This window comes from Ctenopharyngodon idella, chromosome 13 (assembly GCF_019924925.1).
Source record: "Ctenopharyngodon idella isolate HZGC_01 chromosome 13, HZGC01, whole genome shotgun sequence".
NCBI classification, from domain to species: domain Eukaryota; kingdom Metazoa; phylum Chordata; class Actinopteri; order Cypriniformes; family Xenocyprididae; genus Ctenopharyngodon; species Ctenopharyngodon idella.
The window spans coordinates 25,837,070-25,855,205 of NC_067232.1; the positions used below are offsets into that span (position 1 = coordinate 25,837,070).

An 18,136-nucleotide genomic window follows, 5' to 3' on the forward strand; every position below is an offset into this window, starting at 1 on the left:
TGTTACAAGATTTATTTTTCATTTCAATATTTCTAGTGGCTAATTCAAGACAATCACATGTGTTACTTATTTTTCAAGCAATTTAAGAACAAAAGCACGTCAACTTTGGTCATCAATTTAATTATGAGATAAAAATATATTTTTAATCAGCCCATTATGAGACATTTGCAAGTCTCTTGTCATAATTTTGCCTTCTTAAAAACAGTTTAAAACCATTTACAGTTGCTCATTTTTTGTAACCAATCACTGTCCAGCTCAGAATCACTGAAGGGGCCAATCAGAGTTCAGCTCCGCCTCCTTTGTGATCTATCTTTCCTACTGGTTGTTGAAGCAGCATTTGAATGCTCGCTATTTCTCCCTTTGTGTTTTATAATGTTGTACAGGATGTGATGTGACACTTCACAGAAGCACATTTAGACATTTAGTCTTTCTCAACAGACGTAGATTGTTTAAACATATAGTACTTTCTCAACATGACGTGGTGTTTTAGTGAAATCATCCCCCTCAGAAGTGTCATTAAAACGCTGCTGGATTCTCACTAATGAGAGACTTTCAGCTCTGCTCTCTGTCAAACTCTTCTACAGCGTCTGCCGTTTGTTAGTTTAGGTTAATCCACTCGTACGCTCCATTAATTGTCTTGAAGAAACACACATTCATTCCATTCCGGCACGTTTCTGAAAGGCCTACACATGTGAGCGTGACGATTAGGATATAAATCTACACATTAGTGTCATGTGCGAGCCACGCCGCCACCTTTAGCTCAGGCTGAATGGATTCCCCTGTAGATATTATGGGTTATGGAAGATAATTACTGGCTGGTGAAGTTTATCAGGTGTTTAACTCTCTGCTGAGCCCATAAAGTCAGTATAGACATGAGGAAATCATCTAGATGTCAAACAGGCTTTAGTTTGAAAAACTTTACAGCAGTGAGTCGAGCCAGAGACACAACACAAATCTGAGTCTCTTATGCTGCAAAACATGATTTTCTTACTTATTATTTTTGTTTTGTTTTCAATTACAAATATCTATTTTGAAAAAAAGTCAAAATTAAGTGAATTTATGCTTAAAACAATTGTTCACATTTTTTTCTTCAGTTTAATTAATTTAGTTTTTTAATTATTTTCTTATTTAGTATTTTTTGTTTTGTTTTCCATTACAAATATCTAAACATTATTGAATAAATATGCATATCATTGAGAATCAAAATTACTTAAGATATTAATTCTTGCTTTCCAAAAAAAATAAATAAATAATAATAATAAAATAAACCAAATTAATTGAGTTTATGCTTAAAACAAGAAAAAAAACTGTCAGTGAGGTCAAACATTATCTTGTTTTCCCTCTCAGTTTAGTTTTTCTGACCCCACTGACATTGATATTTTTTTGTTTGTTTTAAGCATAAACTCACTTAATTTTGTTTTAATTTGAAACAAAACTTAATATCTTCAGTCATTTTGCTTCTCCAGTAAATGTATCTTGATTTAAGAATGTTTAGATATTTGTGCTGGAAAACAAGACAGAAACACTGAGGAAGAAGATCATTTTTTGCAGTTGTAGTAAATTGTCCTTACTATTCTGAGTTAAATGAATTAAAGGAACCCTAATGCAAATAATTTTTAAGCATGCATGGCATATGTGTTTTCGTCTTGATCAACACAGATGCATATCAAATGATAGATGGCACTTTTAAGACCATGAAATATTGCGTATGAACGTTTTTGAAAGATGGCATGCAAACTTCCTTTACGCTCTGGAAACAAGTGGGATGAACAGAAAAGTTTAATGGTGCTGAACAAAAGTGTTTCCGAACTTACCGTTTCACTGGAGTCACACACCATTTGAGCCGGACAGAAGCCATTTATCAGCAGTAATGACCGTCACACTTGAGCGTTAAATATTTCACATTAACCACATTTAATCAATCCAAAAGTGCTGAGAACTGTGATTTATAACCAGATGAATGATTTGAAATGCATATCTTGGTGTTTTTGTTTTTGAAAAGCTTCTAAAACATTCAGTTGTTGCTATTGCTTCGCAAATAACCAAACAGGAAACCAGAAGGCCTCCGATCTTCCAAGAAAGAAGGATTATGAAAGGTCAAAAATCTGTCTTATGACATTTTTCCTGCACGGTTTGTCCGCAAATGTGTGTGAGCTGGACTCATTGTGTACAGACATGTGGAGGGTCTCCTGTCACTCCCCTCAGACACAGGAAACACTGCGACACAATTTCAGGAAGTTTGTTTTGGCCTCAGAGGAAAGCCAGGAGTCATATCATGATATCGTGTCATGTATTTTTAGTGCACTTGGACTGAGACAGTCAGTCAGAGCTGAACACAGAGGTTTGAAGTGTTTATGTGTGGTTGGAAGTGTGGAGTTATAAAATTTAAGAAGAAAAGTTCTATATGGAACCTTAAAGGGTTCCGTCACACACTTCATATATAGAACCTTTTAGGGCTTTCCATCATGTGATCATTTTAATGTTAGTTTTAATTAATTCATTTTGTTTTAATTAATTTTTATTTTTTTATTACATTTTATGAATTAAACCACTTGTAAACTTGTTTATATATATATATATATATATATATATATATATATATATATATATATATATATATATATATATATATATATAATATATATATATACAGTATCTCACAGAAGTGAGTACACCCTTCACATTTTTGTAAATATTTTATTATATCTTTTCATGTGACAACACTGAAGAAATGACACTTTGCTACAATGTAAAGTAGTGAGTGTACAGCTTGTATAACAGTGTAAATTTGCTGTCCCCTCAAAATAACTCAACACACAGCCATTAATGTCTAAACCGCTGGCCACAAAAGAGAGTACACCCCTAAGTAAAAATGTCCAAACTGGGCCCAAAATGTCAATATTTTGTGTGGCCACCATTATTTTCCAGCACTGCCTTAACCCTCTTGGGCATGGAGTTCACCAGAGCTTCACAGGTTGCCACTGGAGTCCTCTTCCACTCCTCCATGACGACATCACAGAGCTGGTGGATGTTAGAGACCTTGCGCTCCTCCACCTTCTGTTTGAGGATGCCCCACAGATGCTCAATAGGGTTTAGTCCATCACCTTTACCCTCAGCTTCTTTAGCAAGGCAGTGGTCGTCTTGGAGGTGTGTTTGGGGTCGTTATCATGTTGGAATACTGCCCTGCGGCCCAGTCTCTGAAGAGAGGGGATCATGCTCTGCTTCAGTATGTCACAGTACATGTTGTCATTCATGGTTCCCTCAATGAACTGTAGCTCCCCAGTGCCGGCAGCACTCATGCAGCCCCAGACCATGACACTCTCACCACCATGCTTGACTGTAGGCAAGACACACTTGTCTTTGTGCTTCTCACCTGGTTGCCGCCACACACGCTCGACACCATCTGAACCAAATAAGTTTATCTTGGTCTCATCAGATCACAGGACATGGTTCCAGTAATCCATGTCCTTAGTCTGCTTGTCTTCAGCAAACTGTTTGGCCACTGTGCTGCAGCTCAGTTTCAGGGTCTTGGCAATCTTCTTATAGCCTATGCCATCTTTATGTAGAGCAACAATTCTTTTTTTCAGATCCTCAGAGAGTTCTTTGCCATGAGGTGCCATGTTGAACTTCCAGTGACCAGTATGAGAGAGTGAGAGCGAATAACACCAAATTTAACACACCTGCTCCCCATTCACACCTGAGACCTTGTAACACTAATGAGTCACATGACACCGAGGAGAGAAAATTGCTAATTGGGCCCAATTTGGACATTTTCACTTAGGGGTGTACTCACTTTTGTTGCCAGCGGTTTAGACATCAATGGCTGTGTGTTGAGTTGTTTTGAGGGGACAGCAAATTTACACTGTTATACAAGTATAACTTGTATATAATTTATATATATAATGTATAATTTATATACATGATATATAATTATATGTGTTTATATGCAAGTTTTTTTCCTTTTTTTTTTACACACCCTACTGTTCAAAAGTTTGGAGTAATATTATGAAATATTATTGCAATTTTGAAATAAGAGTTTTCTATTTGAAAATATATTATAAAATGTAATTTATTTCTCTGATCAGTCTTCGGTGTCACATGATCCTTCAGAAATCATTGATTTGATCAATTTAATTTGTGCTTGCTGAATAAAATATTAATTTCTTAAAAAAACTGACCCCAAGCTTTTGTATGGTAGTATTTATTTATTTATACTGTGAACTGTTCTTTCGCTCAATAGTTTTGCTTTTGTCATGTATCTCTATGTCTCTCTCGCTGATGTCTTTAGGGATCTCAGAAGTAATCTCATCAGCAGAATCGCCCCCGGTGCGTTTCATGGCCTGACAGCTCTGAAGAGATTGTAAGTATGATTATGACCTCGGATAATGAAAACCTGCAATTATCGTGTTTTCTTGATGCTACAATGTTCTAGAAATGTTTCTGGAACTAGAATCTCTCATCAGAAGACCAACAGTTTTCCAACCGTTTCTTAAAGATGAACTGTCCATAATCCCATATTTTACACATCCAATATGTTCTGACTGGCTGTGATAACAGATAAATTACTTGATGCTGGAAACAGAAACCCTTTAGATTTAAATTAAGATATTAAGTGCTTATTTATATTATATAAAACATTATAAAACTATTTTGGTCATGGGGGCTGTTGCATTAAAAACGTACTATTTTTAAATCTGTTACTTCACTCAGTACAAATTTCTAAACATTAATAAAATCAAGAAATATTTCACTGAGAAGCAAAATGACTTTAGGTATTAAGTCTTATTTAATTTAATTTTCATATATTTTATATCTTCTTATGACTTAATATCTTCAGTCATTTTGCTTCTCCAGTAAATGTATCTTGATTTAAGAGTGTTTGATATTTTTGCTGGAAAACAAGACAGAAACACTGAGGAAGAACATGATTATTTGCAGTGTGAAAATTACCCACAGTATAGGTGATTTCAGGTTTTATTGAAACTTTTGGTGCTCAGAAAATAGCAAAACTCTGTAATATTTGTATGCTATTCTGTACTGTTTAAATAGATAATACAAGGAATTTGATTTTCGGATTTTCGGATATTGCATAAAAAACTACACAAAAAATGCACATTACTTTTTTTTTTCATTTTATAAGAAGACATGCTCATAAACTATGATGGAAACATTTATTCCTGAACACAACGAGTCATGTGACTGAATAATTTACTCATCTGATTGGCTACTAGTAGCCGTTAAGTTTGGCCGAGCACATTGTTTCTAAACCACAAGTCATTATTACATTTATTTTGTTTAATTTGATAGGAAATAGAAATTAATTTGCATAAAAAAGGTGTAAAAAATTGAACTTTATTCGGGTGATTTTCGAAGTTTTTCAGCAGTTTTTGCAGTAAAAGTAAAAGCAGAGCCAGAAGCACCACAGCTAACAATATGTTCTTAGAACATTTTGCTAACGTTCCCATTGCAAAAGATACTTCTGAATGTTCTCTGAACGTTCAAAACAACAAAAAGTTCAACAAAAAACGTCTTTTCTTGGTTGTATGAACGTTAAGAGAACATTCCGTTTTATCATTTTGCAAACATTATTGGAACTTAACTTTGAACATTCCGAAACAAGTTACAACATTTAAAAACATTCCATGAACGATGTGTTTTGTGCTAACGTTTTGGGAACATTATTAAAGACCACTTTGAACATTCCTGGAAGAATGTTTGTTTGAAACTTGCCACAACTTTAGCTAAAGTTCTGAGAACATTCCCTGTTAGCTGGGATAGCTGGGAAAATATGTTCTTAAACTTTTACATTTGATCCCCCATTTGTGAATATTAGATCACATCTTTATGCAACACCCTTCAGAATCAGAGCCGAAGCCGATCTGAAGGTTAATTCTGTTGTGAAGAGGCTTTTAGCATCTCGACGCACAGATGTGGCAGGAGAAACGGGAGCCGTGTGGACGGTTTAATGTGACACTGATTGGTGGATTTGAGCGGCTGATTGTGGATGTGTGTGTGCCAGGCTGCTGTACGCGTATAATTTAAGCGGCAGGTCTAATTTAAGAGCTCGCAACCGATGATTACAGCACTGAACTGAACCGCTCCCACTGCACCGCAGCAGCGCATGTTTCTCATTACAGCGGGCATGAAACCACACACACACACACACACACGCACGCACGCACGCACTCACACACACAACACACCACAGCTGCCGAGTTATGCTTCATGTCGAGTTATTGAATGGAAGGTTTGTTCGTATCACTGGAGGTTCGTCGCTGTGGTTGCCAAACGTTCAGGATCTGCTCCGGTCGTGGGTTCAGTCTCAAGTAGGAGTAATTGGCGAGTTACTAAGATTAGAGTCCAGCTCCTAAAGCACTTAACCCTTATTTTCCTCAAGGGTCCCGTTACCTCAGTGAACGTCTCTTCAGATGAAATGTGCCTGATAAAGAGTAACCGGTTCATTTATGGATGCAGAAACCGGGTGCTCAGCGGTTGCTCTTTCATTGCTCTAGTGATTTAATGGAGACTCAGTTGTGTTTAATGTAAACTCTGTCTCAGATGTTTCTCCCACTAATTTAACTGCAGAAATAAAATTACAGTAAGGAGTCAATAGTTCACATAGTCATATAATAGTCAGATCATTTGGTCTTGGATGCAGTGCTGTTATTGTTATCTAAAACTTAAAAAATAACTTTTAATGGTTTAAGCTGACATAAATTAAAATCAAACAAACAAACAAAAAAAATAATAAAATCCAATATAAATATTAAATGTAACACTTAAACTTAAAAAACTTAAATGAAAGTTAAAAAAAAAAGGCAACTAACTGAAATAAAGTGTAAGTACTAAAATTGCTAAAATTCCAGTAAATAATAAATAAAACTTAAGTAGAAATATAAAAAAAAAAATACAAAAGCACATAACACAATTACTAAAGCTTAAATTAAAATTAAAACTGAAAATAAAAGTGAATAATATTAATATTAAAATATTAATATAATACTATAATAGCAAAAAAATAATTCTAAAATAACCCTGCTAGGAAATGTTCATATTGAGTTTATATCGTTTTCATTTTGATTCCAGATATTGGGATCTGAGCATGATTTGAGACATTGTTGAGATCTAGAGGAGACACATGTGAGATTACTGGGGTCACTTGAGCAATGCTTTAAAACCATTAGATCACCATAGTAACTGCATAATAACGCCTTGGCAACCACCTGAGCAATGCTTTAAAACCAGTAATTCCTTGGCAACCACCAGAGCAATGCTTTAAAACCATTAGATCACCACATCAACTGCATAGCAACGCCTTGGCAACCACTTGAGCAATGCTTTAAAACCATTAGATCACCATAGCAACTGCATAGTAACACCTTGACAACCACCGATGCAATGCTTTAAAACAATTAGATCACCATAGCAACTACATAATAATGCCGTGGCAACCACCTGAGCAATGCTTTAAAACCAGAAATGCCTTGGCAACCACCTAAGCAATTCTCTATAACCATTAGGTAACCATAGCAACTGGATAGCAACGCCTTGGCAACTACCTGAGCAATGCTTTAAAACCATTAGATCACCACAGCAACTACATAGTAACGCCTTGGCAACCCCCTGAGTAATGCTTTAAAACCATTAGATCACCTCAGCAACTGCATAGTAACACCTTGGCAACCACCTGAGCAATGCTTTAAAACCATTAGATTACCATAGCGACTGCAAAGTAACACCTTGGCAACCCCCTGAGCAATTAGATCACCGCAGCAACTGCATAGTAACGCCTTGGCCAGTTATTGCAGTGAGTTTTGCACAGGGAATCACCTGTCGGAAAATGTAAGAATTAGATTTTTCTATGCTATGAAGTTGTTTAAGTGTTTTTGTCTGGGTTAATGTGTTGTTTCAGTAATCTCGCTGATCCAGAGGTCGGGTCAGGAAAGGTCAACACTGGTATCGAAAGAAATAACCAAATCAAACCCAAATGGATCCAGGAGTGTTTATGCTCAAACACTCACACAGATCTTCATATATTCACAATCCAGTCTGAAGGTTTTGATGCTGGTGTTTGATGTCAGATCATTTATCTCAGCTGACAGACTGTGTGTGTCTGTGTGTGTGTTTCCTCAGGGATCTTTCCAGCAACAGGATTGGCTGCTTCTCTGCTGATATGTTTCTTGACCTTGGCCGCCTCTCCAAACTGTGAGTGCAGTTTCTTTCTTCCTCTCTCTGTGTATATATATCTTTATCTCTCTCTTATGAGCACTGGGAACTGTTTATCGCTAATAATTTATATTCTTAGTTCTGTTTTAATGCCTTGGCATGAATTGTCTTAGAGGTTTTAGTGTAACGTCTGTGTGTCTTTCAGGAATCTGTCTGGGAATATTTTCTCCACACTGCCGGAGGGGCTTTTCACACACGTGCCTTCCCTCAGAGTGCTGTAAGATTTGCACTATTTTGTACGTGTAAATCTGTTAAACTGGGTCATGATTTGATTGTACTTTGAAAAACTACTGAAAGTTTCAGAGTTCAAAATTCTCTTTCCGGTCCAAGACGAACAATAATTGAAGCAAAACTGCAAAAATGAGTTCCCACCCACATGTTTTTGATGCAAATTTTGGGATATTGCATAAAAAAACCCAGAAAGATAATGTTATAGAATTCATCAATTATGAAATATTACATTTTTAGCTCTAAGAGCACAATAGTCTCATTATTCAGATCAATTCAGTTAAATGTTGATTCAGTTCAGTTCAATAACAGTGTCGTTGTTGCAAAGTTAGTGTTGTTGTTCAGCTCAGCTCAGTTCAGTTCAAATTCTGTTCTCATTGAATCAATAATATTACTAATATGATCTTTTAAAGCTTGTTGTTGTGTGTTTCCAGGAGCATGGGCACAGACTATCTGTTCTGTGATTGTCAGCTGCGCTGGTTGTTGTCGTGGGTCAGGATTCAGTCTGTGCGTGTGGGCAATGAATCCGTATGTGTGTATCCGAGCCGTCTTCATGGACTGGAGCTCCGCAGCCTTCAGGAACACCAGCTCACCTGTGGTAAGACTTGACACAGTATTACTCTGCAATGCTAAAATAATGTAAATAGATTAAATATATATCTGGTGAATTTTATTATCTTGAGTGACCAAATTTATGTAGGAATTCAGTAAGAGTGAATTAATCACACTGATGACATTGTATTTGTGTGCATTATTTTAGCATGTGATTCACTAAAGGAATTATGCAAACAGGTGATGCACAAACACGCCCACACTTTTCTGTTAATCCGATTCGATTCATAATAAGCCTCATTTGCATAGCTGAAGTTTGCGTTGACCATTGGACAAAAATGTAATGATTTTAGAGATCCAACTCTAAAAATCTTTTTGCTGCAAAGTGCTGCAAATACATGTCCTGCAAGTACATCTCCTCTGAAGTGAAAACATTTTAAGAGAATAGACTTGTTTATATAGACTGCAAGATTAATTTTAATAAATTATATGAAATAATAAATATTTATTTTGATTTTACAGTTGAAAACCTTTATTTTTTGCATTTTTTGAATTAAAAAAATATATATATATTGCAAAAACATCCCCACATTTTTATTAGTAAGAATGTATTGAGGAGGAAAGAATTATGCAAACTTTGCATGTGTTGTGTGTAGAGATGCACCGATGTATCGGCCAACAATCCGTACCGGCCAATAAAAGCTATTATTATCACTATTGGCCATCAGCCGATTGTTTAAAAAGAGCCGATGATCAGGGCTGATTATATCTGTCAATCAAAAGGGGTGGAATTTAGCTCCTTTTTTGTGTTGAATTTAGCTCTTTTTGACCCTATGAATGACCGTAGTTCAAGCCAGGGTTGCCAGGTCTACGTTTTTTTTTTTTGCTACATCAAACATTATTTGTAGCGTTTCCCATCCAATAATAACAAAGGGCTTTGTGCTTTGTTACTCCTGATAAGAAACTAAGTCTCAGTTTTTAAATTCTGTCCATTTTATCACAAAATTCAAACAATACATGCTGTTTTGACGCTCTTAAATGTGACGTGACATTGTTGTAGCTCAAGCGGCAGCGCGGAGTGCGAGTCTTTTCTTCCACATTAATACAAGTTACGTCTCAAAACACATGCATGAACATCAACAGGGATTTTGAAAGATACAGTACAGCTTACCAGAATGTATCATGCCTCATGTAATCACTTAATCTGTGTTTCATCAGCTGAAAATACAGTTAAAATACATATCATTTTGAATAATCTGTATCGGCAGAGAAATTTAGTATCGGTGCCCGATTCAATTCACAATGATTCTCATTTGCATAGCTGATGTTTGCATACTTTGAAGTTCATATAGACTGCAACAGAAAGATTTATTTTTATGAATTAAATAAATAATAAAAAAAATACAATTATTTAAATTTTACTGTTGAAAACCTTCATTTTTTTTCACATTTTGCATTTTTATAATAAAAAAAATATTATTGCACAAACATGCCCACATTTTTTTTTTGTTTTTTTTGTAGGAATTCATTTAGTAAGAATGAATTCTGAATTATGCATGTTTGTGTGCGTTATTTTGGCATGCAATTCACAATAAGCCTCATTTGCATAGCTGGAGTCGCAGTAAATTTGCATTGATGAATGGACAAAAATGTAATGTTAGAAAACAGTCCCAACTCTGAGATCTTTTTGGATGAACCTTGTGTAAAATATCATATACTGTATATAGCCAACTGCACATTAGCTGTAAATAAATGTAATTATTTAAAAATGCTTTAGATAGATGCTTTATCATGCTATTTTGTGCTGTACATTCTGACAGACGTGCTGTTAAACTTAAGTATCTGTATCTCATGGCTTATTGCTTTATTTTATGTTAACAGAACAGCTCATAATGCTGTGTGTCATATAGAGGTACGTGTAGTTTAAATGAATTGGCACGTTTCATATAAGTGTATTGTCAGCATTACTCTACGTATTCGCACTACAGAGAGTGTTTGTGATTTTTGGCACCGCTGGAATCATCTTTTACAGAATTACAGCAGTTATTTTCACAGAGCTTCAGTAGCACACTGAAACTCATGCCAGCTCACTCATCCACTGGATCCGCTGTCCCGAGGCTCAGTTTGACGCTCGTTATGTCTGTGTGGTTTTCTGTAGCGCGCTGTGCTGTGTGTTTGGGTGAAGTATTATTTGAAACATAAGATCACTAACAGAAGCGCTCTCGGGACGTTTATTACACATACAATTTACATTGGCAGTGTGTTTCAGAAACCATCATTACGTAAGATGCTCTGTTCCAAAACCTAGTGTGCGTCCTACAGTCTACATAGGCAGCTACTTTCATTTAAGACACACTACATAGGCATCATATAGTGCTGTTCACATGAGGAGCACTACTGATTCTCGTCTGTATATCAGAGAAGTGTAATTCATTTTAGTGAATTGGTTCACTCAGATGGTTCAGTTCAGTAAATGGTTCAAAAAAGATTCATTTGCTAATTTTATTAGTTATGTTTAGTGTATAAGTATCTGTTCAAGTTTAATGCCGCCACATTTATTGTTTCTGTTTCACATAAATACTGATCTGATGGCAAAGATCATGACATCATCTAGTAGTTCTAAACATTTTTGTAGTCAAAGATATTTTTCCCTTAAACAGCTTCAGCTACTTTATGTTAGTTAACTGTTAACTAACTACTTTTCCAAACGTTTTTTCAAAAGCTTTAGTTTAACTACATTTACTTTATGTGTAGTTATAGAGTTGTAAGATTTTAGTTTCAAAGTAGCTTTGCTATAGTCCATTGTCATTTTAGTAGTATTTATATACTAGTATATTATTTATCAATATTTTCAATGTAGTTTTTGTTTTGATTTAATTTTTTTAATTTTATTTTTCAGTTTTAGTTTAAATGTTAGTTTTAGTATTATAAATACTATTATAGTATTTATTCATATTTTGAATGTAGTTTATATTTTTATTTATTTTATTTTTCTTTTCAGTTTTTATTTTAATTGTAATTTCAGTATTTTTATGTGCTATTATGGTATTTGTTAATGTTTAATTTTTTATATTCATTTTAGTTTTATTTTCTTTTTTTCAGTTTTCAGTTTAATGTTAGCTTGAGTATTTATATATATTTATATAATATTTTGAATGTAGTTTTTATTTATTTAAATTGTTCAGTTTTTATTTTAATGTTAGTTTTAGTATTATTTCAATACTATTATAATATTTATTAATATATAAAATTTATTATATTTATTATAAAATAATAAAATGTATATTTATTTATTTATTTTTATTTTCCGTTTTCCTTATTTTAGTATTATTTAAATTCTATTATAGTATTTATTATTTTTATTTTTTTATTCTTATTTATTTTATTTTTCTTTCCAGTTTTCATTTTAGCTTTCAGTTTGTGATTTTGTTACGTGCTTTTGTCATTTTTATTAGTTTTTTTTTTTTTTTTTTACATTTCTTGTTAGCTTTATTTATTTAATTTTTTTTAATTCAGTTTTACTTAATTTTACTTAATTAACTTCATTAATTAGTTATTTCATTTCCGTTAGTTGCCAAGGCAACATTTCACATTTTTAAGTCTTTTAAATTTAGTTTTTATTTATTTATTTATTTTTCAATAACAATATCAAGCACTAGTCTCTCCGTCTCTCTCTCATTCTTTGACACACGTTTTGTCTCTTTTATTTGTTATTCTCTGCTGTTGTGATGAGTAGCAGATGGAGCAGAAGCCCAGTGTAATTACACACAGACTCACCCTATGTTATTAGCGGTCGTGGCTCGTCCTCCAGGGTGGGCAGGCGGCATGACGGCGTCCCTCTGTCCAGATCAGGTGCTCTTCCGCTGGGATCCACAGCAGCCTCTGCTGGTCTTGTCTCTCAGGAGTGGTGCTGTAATGATCAACATGTTCTCCAACCAATACGCCTATATAGGTTGTTTGTCACTTCCCTGAAATACGACCCATAGGAACGTTTACTAAAGTTGCGCCCCTATCGACAACAGGACACGTTCATTTTAATTAATGAAATACGACCCATAGGAGCATTTGCTAAAGTTGTGCCCCTATCAACAACAGGACACTTTCATTTTAATGCATTGTTCTCTTTTATCTGCGTCATATTTTGGGTTTCGCGTAGCTCACTTGGCAGAGCATTGCAATATATAACAATATGAAATCATGTGATCATGCGATCGTGGGTTTGATCCGAGGGAACGCATGTGCTCATGAAGAGTATATGCACTATAAATCACTAAGGGTAGGTTTAGGGGTGGGGTGGGTGTAGTTGTTAATAAAAAAAAATGAGTTTTGCTAAATGGAAATAGGACAAATGATGTAAAAAGTCCACACATTGCATTTAAAGGGATAGTTCACCCAAAAATGAAAATTTGATGTTTATCTGCTTACCCCCAGGGCATCCAAGATGTAGGTGACTTTGTTTCTTCAGTAGAACACAAATGATGATTTTTAACTCCAACCGTTGCAGTTTGTCAGTCGTATAATGCATGTCAATGGGAACTCCATCTATAAGAGTCAAAAAAACATGCACAGTCAAATCCAAATTAAACCCTGCGGCTCGTGACGACACATCCAAAACGATCGGTTTGTGCACTGAACAGTATTTATATCATTTTTTACCTCTAAAACACCACTATGTCCAACTGCCTTGAGCATCCGGTGTGTGAGGTCTGAAAATGCGCTCTGATGCCGGAAGTGATGTCTCGCGTGTATATGTCAATGAGTGCGAGCGTTCACTTCCGGCATCAGAGTGCATTCAGACCTCACACACCGGATGCTCAAGGCAGTTGGACATAGTGGTGTATTAGAGGTAAAAAATGATATAAATACTGTTCGGTTTCTCACACAAACCGATCGTTTCGTGTCTTAGGACATCAATGTGTCGTCATGAGCCGCAGGGTTTAATTTGGATTTGTCTGTGCATGTCTTTTTGACTCTTATAGATGGAGTTCCCATTGACATGCATTATACGACTGACAGACCGCAACGGTTGGAGTTAAAGATCATCATTTGTGTTCTACTGAACAAAGTCACCTACATCTTGGATGCCCTGGGGGTAAGCAGGTTAACATCAAATTTAAATTTTTGGGTGAACTATCCCTTTAAATGAACACGCATTTTGATTGGCAGTGACAGTCATATGTCATTTCATGACGACAGGCGTAACACGACACTGTCATTATTTTTACGCCAGCTAGAGGGCACATGACTTTAAAACGTAAATATAGGTAGTAATATGGTGCTTGAAAATCGTTTTTTTTTTTTTTTTTTTGGAGGACAGTCTGGTAATAATATATGCGGCCCTGGGGCCGACTGATTCATTTACTTTGGCTCAGAGCTGCTGCTGGTGTGTCTGCAGTCTGGAGGAGCTGCCGTGGGCCGCTCAGGGGCCAAAACGATCCCCACGCGCTTTCATTTGGCCAAGTGAGCCTGAAGAAGGTGAAAGATGTGTAGAAGTCAGAGAGGGACGCACCGGTTAAAGTGCTGCAAATACTGCATGCATGTCCTCTGAAATAAAACACAACTGATAATACAACAGCCTTGTTTAGATAAACTGCAACAGAAAATTACTTTTTATGAATTAAATAAAAAAAAAAACTTAATTATTTTAATTATATTGTAGCAAAACAGCTGTTCACTGTTAGTTCATGTATTAACATTAATTTATATTAACATATACGACTTTTGAATTTAATAATGTATTAATAAACACTAAAATTATCACGAACTAAGATTAATCAACGCACACGCGCACACTCACACACAAACACGCATTCACTCACACGCACACATTCATGTGCACACAAACACACACTCACAAGCTCCTACCCACACACACACGCATGCTAAATTTAATTTGCGCTCATTTTGTTCACTTTGCTTGACATAAAAGTCAAGAAATGAGCCAGATTGTGTCATATGGCATTATAAAACCACAAGATATTTGAAGAAAAACACCATCTAATTTTTTGCTTCAGGCTGCGTCCATCTAACTGTCTGACTATTTTAATCCAGTTGAGTCCGTCAGATGGTGAGTCAGTCTTGAGTCATGAGGAATCTGAGTCGGGTAAACAGAGAGGGTCATTATAAAGTTAGTTCTGGAGAGGGTCATTCCAGCAGGAGTGGTTAATCTGATCAGAGCTCAATATGAGAGTCCAGTCAGATGAGATGACTGTGTCCGAGGCACAGACCAACCCCTTCAACACGGCATCAGAGTACTGTAACAAAATAGAAAAGTTGTTAGTGTTAGTGCTACCTTAAAATTTTAAGTTGACTCGAAATGTGAAGTTGTAGTTGACAAATTGACAGCTTGGATATTTGATATTAAAGTTAAATCCAGGAAATTTATTCTAATGCAAACTTTTAAGTTGTAATAGCTAACTGCATTTTTACAGTGCAAAGTTTACAAATATATCTGACACGTAATTAAGATAAACTAGATCTGATGTCCAAAAGTGAAGTCCGGCCTAGGAAAATTGACATCTTCGCTCTTTATTCAAAAATTATTAAATATGATTTTGTAAGTTGTGCTTGATATCAGTTGTTTTATTTGTGATAATAACGCAAAGAAATTATTGTGCAGACATAATTTTTGGCCAGGCTGTCAAACAAAGAAATTATGAACACATGCAAAAACAAGAGAGAACCACTGAAATATTAATAACTGATTATGTTGTAGTCAATGTATGCTTTTTTCCTGTCAGCTTTTTATTTTTCTATGCATTTGTTTTTTGCATAAAATAAAATCTGTAGCTTGCCTTTTTTGCCAAATAATTTTAACTAAGTTTAGTGTTTTCTTCTTCCCTCATATTTAAAACATTAAAAAATAAATAAATAAATAATTTAAAAAAAAAATTATATAGAGAGTATTATATATATAAATATATATATATATATATATATAATATATAATAGTTTCCTCATATTGTGATGGTTTAATTGATTATTTAATATGATGGTTAAATCACTTTTGGCCACTACTGTATATGATGATCTCATATAGATCTCATGTTGCTTTTTTTTTCCCCTTTCCTTTATTTTTATGTTGTTGTTGTTGTATATCTGTTCATCAAAATTATATACTGTATTTGATATGTAAATGATTAATAGCATGTTTATTGCTTGTAATTTTATTGGAAAATAAAGGTAAAAAAATGTCTGACATGTCAATTGATTTTAGTTTAAATGTACTGTATGAAAAGGAAAGTGTATCGAACGTTCTGTAACTGATCAACATTTGAATAACCATTTTTGTCTTCACTAGTTGATTTTAATAATCCTGCAGCGCAACAAATGAAATTCCAAAATGTATCAAAAGAACAAATATTCCATGTAGCCTCTCAAAAGAAATGGTGTTCAAAATATTTTCTGGTAGTTATAATTTTATGCAACTTTTATGGATGTTTATGGAACTTAATTTGACGGTTTTAGGATTAGTAACACTAAATTGGATTAAGTAAATGTGAGTGGCAGGTGATTAATCAGCTGGTTTTGGGCAGTTTTAGACTATTGGTTAAATGTCTTTTCTTGGCTGAATCTAATTATTGTAAAGGAAATGCCGATAAAAATAGTTTTCAGGTGGAGTTTAGTATGTCATGTCAACCACCTGCCTGATTTTGCACTCTGTTCTCCATCATTGTGTCTGTTTCTCAGATGGACCGCTGGAGCTGCCCGTCCTGCAGCTCATTCCCACCCAGAGGCAGCTGGTGTTCCGGGGGGACCGTTTGCCCCTGCAGTGCACCGCCTCGTACCTCGACCCTTCTGTCAGACTCTCCTGGAGCCATGAACAGCATCCCGTCCATACGCTGGAGGAGAGAGGCCTGTATGTGGAAGACAGCATCATTCACGACTGCTGCCTCGTTACCAGGTGAGACCATAATATTTTAGACACAATATTATCCGGTCTGTTTTTGCTCCATTGCTTCAAACAAGCCGTAGTGGCGTTTCTGAATGAATCAGTGTTGGTGAATGAATAGGTTAAGTGAATGATTCAATGAGAGTCGCTTGTTTTATACCTGAATGAATTAGTGTTTTTAACGGATCGGTTGGGTGAATGAATAAACATTTCTGAACGTGAATCAGTGGCTGTGTCCGAAATCGCTCCCTATACCCTTAAATAGCGCACTATTTGAGGGCACAGCCATTTGTAGTGGTGTCCGAAACCATAGTGGATGTTATCGAGTGCACTCATTCAATCCCACAATGCACCGCAATAACGAGTGTACAACTGATGTACACACAACAGCTACAGAATTGGCGCTGCCAGTTTGCTGAGTTTCAAATGATTATTAAACGGCAAGCACAAACTATGCAAAAGCAGCAGCCCTTCCGGCGCATTCAGGGTCCGAATTCACTCGTTTTCATTCACTCCTTTAAGTGAACTATATTAGTGGACTAATGTAGGGAATAGTGAATGAGGGTATAGGAGGTGATTTCAAACACAGCATTCCTGAATGAATCGGTTAAGTGAATGAAGTAAAGAGTCACTCATAAAGACAGTTGCTTGTTTCATTCCTGAATGAATCAGTGCTTTTGAATGAATGATTCAATGATTCACTCATGAAGACAGTCACTTCATTGGTCAGGGCGATTAATCAGCTGGTTTTGGCAGTGTTTCACACTATTGTCTTCTTAGCGGAGTATCTGAGGTGTACCTGAACCTCCTTTTGTCAGTTCCAAAATGTATCAACGGTCTTGTCGATTGATAATGTACAGTTTCTGTTATTAAACATCAAAGCAGAAGAGATACAGGTCTTTTAGCTGGAACACTTATCTTTGTCCATTTGAAGATTAGAGATGTTTTTATGTAATGAGGGAATGATGATGACGCAAAGATTTCCTAAATCTGATGTCTATGTAAAAACATTTCTTTGTAATGACAACCTGGTCAAAATTTATAATTTGGCATGTTTCATTGCATTATCACATTAGGCTGTTTCTTGGCGGTCGCTAGTGTGTTCTTTGTGGTTGCAAGTTATTTGCACCCTATTGTGAATTATAGTTAAGAAATCAGCCATTGGAAAGTCATCCTATGATGGTTACGGTCTGGTACTTTAGGCATGAGGTGGAAAAATATGTATTTTTTTGGAAAGTT

General features: G+C 35.4%; 1 protein-coding gene across 2 annotated transcripts in view; it reads left to right on the plus strand.

Moving 5' to 3' along the window:
- LOC127525418 (adhesion G protein-coupled receptor A3) overlaps positions 1-18,136 on the plus strand; it is a 154,580-nt gene that overhangs the window by 24,340 nt on the left and 112,104 nt on the right. For both annotated transcript variants that reach the window (XM_051917952.1, XM_051917953.1), the window contains exons 3-7: positions 4,289-4,360; positions 8,134-8,205; positions 8,372-8,443; positions 8,889-9,052; positions 16,696-16,909. In XM_051917952.1, coding sequence (XP_051773912.1) covers positions 4,289-4,360; positions 8,134-8,205; positions 8,372-8,443; positions 8,889-9,052; positions 16,696-16,909 — 594 coding nt within the window. The remainder of the gene's footprint in view (positions 1-4,288; positions 4,361-8,133; positions 8,206-8,371; positions 8,444-8,888; positions 9,053-16,695; positions 16,910-18,136) is intronic.